This window comes from Xenopus laevis, chromosome 1L (genome assembly GCF_017654675.1).
Source record: "Xenopus laevis strain J_2021 chromosome 1L, Xenopus_laevis_v10.1, whole genome shotgun sequence".
Classification (NCBI taxonomy): domain Eukaryota; kingdom Metazoa; phylum Chordata; class Amphibia; order Anura; family Pipidae; genus Xenopus; species Xenopus laevis.
Genome location: NC_054371.1, coordinates 101,000,735 through 101,006,734, shown reverse-complemented (window position 1 = coordinate 101,006,734; position 6,000 = coordinate 101,000,735). Strand labels below are relative to the sequence as shown.

The 6,000-nt window shown below is 39.2% G+C and overlaps 1 protein-coding gene across 1 annotated transcript in view; it reads right to left on the bottom strand.

The window, feature by feature from the left end:
* Nucleotides 1-459: 459 nt before the first annotated feature.
* The window catches only part of cactin.L (cactin, spliceosome C complex subunit L homeolog), a 30,229-nt gene continuing 24,688 nt past the window's right edge, over nucleotides 460-6,000 (bottom strand). The window contains exons 8-10 of the mRNA XM_018254045.2: nucleotides 5,871-5,993; nucleotides 2,005-2,288; nucleotides 460-1,176 (exon numbers count right to left, since the gene is read on the bottom strand). Coding sequence (XP_018109534.1) covers nucleotides 686-1,176; nucleotides 2,005-2,288; nucleotides 5,871-5,993 — 898 coding nt within the window. The 3' untranslated portion in view covers nucleotides 460-685. The remainder of the gene's footprint in view (nucleotides 1,177-2,004; nucleotides 2,289-5,870; nucleotides 5,994-6,000) is intronic.

Here is a 6,000-nt window from a genome sequence, read left to right as displayed (position 1 = left end):
ATTAGATGTCCCAGGGGGCAGGGGAATGTTGGTATTTGAATGAGGGGCAGTTATTTGTGAAGCTTTGAGCTATACTCTGATCCTCTTTGGTTAAGCTTATCTGGGATGCTAGCAGAGAGCTACATTGCCCAGCCATATCTCAATAATTGTTCAGGACTGACCACCTTCTGATTTTTTTTTTTTTTAAGTGCCCCGATAACCTCACATTTCTGTCTTTTTCCTAGGTCTTGATTTCTCATAATGGCCAAAAACTGCTGCCTAATTCTTTTCTAATTCTGATCAGTGTTTTCTCCCAGATCAACACTGTTTTATGGACAGATAATAGGTCAATACTTAGCGACTTTACTGGTCAAACACAATCATAGATCTATTATGCTCCCACACCATATGTGTTATCCTTCCTTTGTATCTAATAATCACACTCTTGCTATAAAGAACCTCAAAAAAATATAAAAGCACTTTGGTATTTCAATTTCATGTTTATTTGTACAAAATATCCCCAGAAAGAATGCTATTCCAGTTTTACTGATGGGAAGGTTAGACACAAAACAGATGGCAATAGTTCTACTGAAAGCATATTACTTAAAGACATCTGGTTCCCAGTACATTTGAAGTTCTTCCATTATTCCGAGATGAAAAAAAAAGATAAAAGCAAGCAAATGTTCACATTGCAGTATATGGCAGTTCATCTTCTATAACGATATCTCTTGAAGTGGAACCACAGCTGGAAGATCCCATTTGAAAATTGGCAACGGAAACCATGACGGTGAGAATACTCCCACTCTCTGCTAACAATCTTGAAAGCTATGTCTTCATATGGAGGGCCAGCATGGAAGCGCAGGATGGCAAATTCTTTGTTGTCCTGGCAGGCTTCAAGAAAATATTCTGGAGTAGATCTCTTGTTAATCAAGTCAGGATAGAAAATGTTGAATTTATAGCCCTGCACAATTTTAGGAGGAGGGTTATCAAAATCATAATGGGTCTGATTGTATTTGTTCCATTCAAATCCAGTATGAACTCTGTTGAAGAACCGTGGTTTTCGGGGTCTGTACTTGTCAGCCCAAAGGTATGCTTTGCTGTTGACTGGAATCTCCACACTAAATTGAGCTTCATCTCCATCCATCCCTTCCTTTGCCTTTCGTATGAAAATGTCTTCTGGGCTCTCACTTGCATCTCCTACAAAAATAAAGAGTCATTTCCAGTTTAAGTTATAGCTGTATGAAATAATTGAGCATTCTAATGGGACACAATGAGTTAGAATGATAGGAGGCAGACTTAAGGTGGCTATAGATACTGACAATAAAATGTTGACTCAACCCCTCTAGATCAAGTTAGCAATTATTGACACTTGCAAGGAGCTAGAAAATCCACTAGTTTTGGTGAATTTTCCAGAATAAAAAAAAAATTAAAAAAAGGGACCTCAATGTGTAAGTCAGGAACAGTAGTGGAATTAAACAGTTGACATTCTCATCTCTTTTTTTTTTTTTGGATCATGGCTGTCGTGAAAAGATATACACATTACTTTTTTAAGTTTAAAACTGTTCACACGATTTGCCACCACTACTCTCACTGAAAACAAAGACAATAAGCAGTGTAACGGACAAGATGTGGCCCATTGCACTTTTGCAAATAGCAAACATTGAGGTATTCTTCACCAGACACCTCTGGTTGGAGCTAACAGGCTTCATACTAGGCTTGCAGCTAACCTATGGCAAACAATATGATCACCCATTAGGGGCCCATGGAGACTGGAAAATGCGGATGTGCTCTTGCCTGACGGTATTTCCAAATTAGCCAGATATCAGTTGGGGCAGGCCCTTTGGGGTCAGGCATACCCACAATGATAGTGTCAGACCTAAAGTCCCAATAACATACTAAAAGCAAATATTAATTAGTTGAAAAAACACTGGTCCATCAAGTTCATCTCCATCTGAAGCCATCTCTAGTTGCCTCAGGGAGGACTGAAATTAATTTCTGACTCCAAGATGGTGATTATAAACATACCTGTGACTTGGAGTTGCTGTCTGCAGAGCACTGTTCTCTGTTGGTCTTCTTCAAAGTCTACTACATGAGCATCAAAAGGTAGTTCTTGAACGGTAAGAAGCTTTGGACTGTATCTGCCAGCATCATAATCATTTAGACTCTGCTGGATAAGGTCTTCCTCCATCAGCACAGATTCCCCACCTTCTCCTTCATTCTTTACTTCTCCCTCTACAGCATTTTCAGACTTCTCTGGTACTGCATTAGTAGATGTAGGCTGACCTGATACAGGCTCCTCCTCATTTTCCCTGGGTAATAAATAGTAATACAAAATGAGAAGCATTGCATCATGTGAATAGGTTATTCACCTTTCAAAGTTAGTTCAAATATTAGAATTACAGAATTATTAGATCATTTGAAAGGGTACACTAAAATATGTATGATCATTTTGAAATGTTTTTCTGCTATAATGGTTACACTCACAAAGGTTTCCCTGCTGGGCTTGCTTACACACACACAGTGACCAAATCACCTCAATTATAACTGGCTGACAATTACATAGTTTACGTGTTGGCACAAGGATAAATAATTATCAGAATACAATGCTACTACAAAGGAAAAGAAAATGGATTGTTGCACACTGAAGCCTATAAAGCACAGATTGACATGTAGGAACTATTTAAACGTAGTACAAGCTCCAGCTCATGGAAATAAAATAACAATTCTAAATCTATTAAAAATTCTGTAACCTACAGCAGCCCTCAACAAAATAGACACGCACACAAAATACTCAGGTCTACAGGTGAATTGGTCCAAGTCAGTGCTCTTCCCGATAGATACAACGACACAAGGGATGCCGGCCCAGACCCATGGCCAAATACCTGGGAATCTGGATGCATGCAGACCTCAATAACTCACATTATCTCACTATTTGAAACAAAATAGGTAGAATAAATCTGTTCAAAATGATCATGCTCCCAAAACTAACTTGTGTTTTCAGACAAGCTTCAGACAAGATCTTTAAGGAGATATGGTTTCTCACACTGACTCTTGAACAAAGAGCACCCTAGAATTTCCCTCTGATTAACAACTTCAGACCAAGGTGGCTGCACAATGAGTAAATGCCTGGAGATGGGCAGCACTCCTGGAGCCCCACGCAGCTACAACCCCAAATCATCGGCTCTTATGAGGAGCTCAAAAATCTGCTTTACAGAGGCATTAGATACACAAGAAAGGCACTCCCCTCATAAAAGCTACAGTGCAGCCCTGGAAATTTGCTCAAAACCTTTTTCCCTGGGCATTGCCATACTGTTCACGACACTCACGTTATGGTGCAACCCAAACTCCCGCACCTGGCTGGAATTCTGGACCCCCAACTCTGAAATATATGTCGAACATAGGAGGGCAAATTAATGGACTTCCCTGAACTCAAACAAATTCTCCCTCCCTAACAACATGCTGTTCAGATATCTGCAGCTTTGACACGCCATGAACTCCCAGTTTGGTAGCCAAACCATTAATTTGGACCCCCTGAAGCTCGAGACCTGGATACATTACCCTGGTTTAAAGAAATCCCTATTTTATACTATAACTGCTTGATAATGATGGGTGGCGCCAAGCTGAGCAAGCTCCACAACAAATGGCAAATTGACATCCCGGGCATCACAGGGGAGGTTTGGCAAGAGTTACAGGAAACCGCAGTTCAGGGACTAATATGTTCCAGGGACAAACTGACTCAACTAAAATTTCTACACAGAACCTACCATACCCCAAGCCGCCTACACAAACTAAATGCAAGAAATGCCCTAGATGCCAAGGGGGACCAGCAACCTACATCCACATGATATGGACATGTCCTTTCGCCCATAGATTCTGGTCTCTGGTCAGACAACAGATCAGAGGCAGACTAGACATACCAATTCCTATTCCTCTGGACCCGATTGTACTCCTGCTTAATCAAGTTGAAGAGCTGTCCCCCAGTTCAAAACCTATCCCTGCTCTGTATGAATGCCAAAAAAATAATTGCATGGAAATGGAACACTTCTGAGGGCCCAACACAGACACTGTGGGTCATCCACAAGGCTGTACCACTATACAAACTAACATACATGAGACAAGGCTGCCCACAAAAACTTGAAAAGATTTGGGGACCATGGCTGGATCTAGAGGAAGAGGGTTGATGACTTTTCCCAAAACACCCCAACCTAACGACGCCACACACCCCGCATAGGCACAAATATACCATATTCAGACACAACTCCCAGTGTTTCTAACAATGCAATTCTAGGCAAGAAAGACACAACAATGTAGGTTGATGGAGGTTTAATTTTGTTCAACTAAACATATATACAAAATATACCAAGATAATAACAATTATTTACTGTATTTGAGAACCTTTCAATAACAGAAGAAAAAAATTCTGTATCCTTTGTTTAATGCAATCACGATACTCTTTGTTATCCCGTCCTCCCAATATGTCTCTCTTCATGCAGAAAAAAAAAAAAAAAAAAAAAAAAAAAAAGAGTATTACTATTATACTATATAGGTCTAATATTGGTAGGTTATGTATGCCTCTGGCACAAAAATACTCCAGAGAGGTAGGATTTGTGTCAGGGATTTTTTTTATTTTGAAAAAATGAGCTTGACTACATCTTCTAGGCAAAGGGAATCACCCTCACGCACTAAGGGGCAGATTTATTAAGGGTCGAATTGAAAATTTTTCATTTTTTTTGTATGGTCAAAACTGTCAAAATTTTACTAGGGAATTATCCAAACTCGATTCAAGTTTTTTTTTTAAAAAAAAAAATTCAAATTCGATTTTTCAAAGTCTGGCCCTTTAAGAATTCGAATTTAACTATTCACCACCTAAAACCTGCTGAATTCCTGTATAAGTCAATGGGAGAGGTCCAGCGACCAATTTGAAGATGTTTGCAGCCTTCCTGAAAGTTTTTTTTTTTTTTGGAGAAAAAATCTAGAATCGAGATTTGGTCGAATTCGAATCAAATTCGGGTTTTCGGGTCGGTGAAATTCGTCTGAGTTTTCCATATTCTATTTTTTTAATAAGTAAATCGAATAATGAGTAAAATCGAATTCATACAAAAAAACCTCATATGAATTCAAAATTCAACCCTTGATAAATATGTCCCACCATCTCCTGCATGAAGACAAAGAACTATCACTATTACAAAATGTGTTTATAACAATATGCCTTTCACAGTGCCTTTCCTGCTATTATAAAAATGTTTTCTTCTTGCAGATTTTACCCTGCTCCAGAGATCCACTGTTTCTGCTTGCACCTTTAATTATTTTTAAAAGTATTTTTAAAAGTCACTTATCAACTGGCCATCCCAAGGTAAAAAGGGCAGTAAAATCTGACTAAAGCGCAACTTGAAGGGGGATGAGGAGAATTTTCCACAGTTCCCACCTCCACTTCTCTGCCCAGAGCAATGGGATTTGGTAACTTGCACAAGAAGCAGCAAACATCAGTGGACAGAAGGGGATTTGGCAGCAAGCAGTAACAATGAGTGGGCTTTGGACAATCTCAAGTGCCTGTATCTTTTGGTCTTGCTCTGACCTATAATACCTTTTACTTAAGCAAATGAAACTACAACATCAAGAGCTGAACAAAGATACGATCTGTAGTTTCTGGGTTTTTCAGCAGGTAAGCTGCATCTACGGCCACATTTTAAAGAAAAATACATCTGGTTGCAAGTGCGTCAGGCAACATTTGTGGAAACATTACACTGTTTAGTTGAATCCAGAAGGCTGGTAATGAATGTCACTTTACTTGTGAATTTAAAGAAAATATCAAAATACAAGAATTCATAATAAATTAGACAGCAAGGAACTAACACTAAAGCAAATAAAAAAAGACTACATTTCTACAATACCTGTTACTTGGCGATTCAGGCTCCTGCTTTATGATGGGAAACAGAGGCTCACTTTCCACACCTTGCTCCTGCTTCAGTTTGAAAAGTTTTTGGCGCAAGACATCTTGGTGACGCTCACGAAGTCTACAAT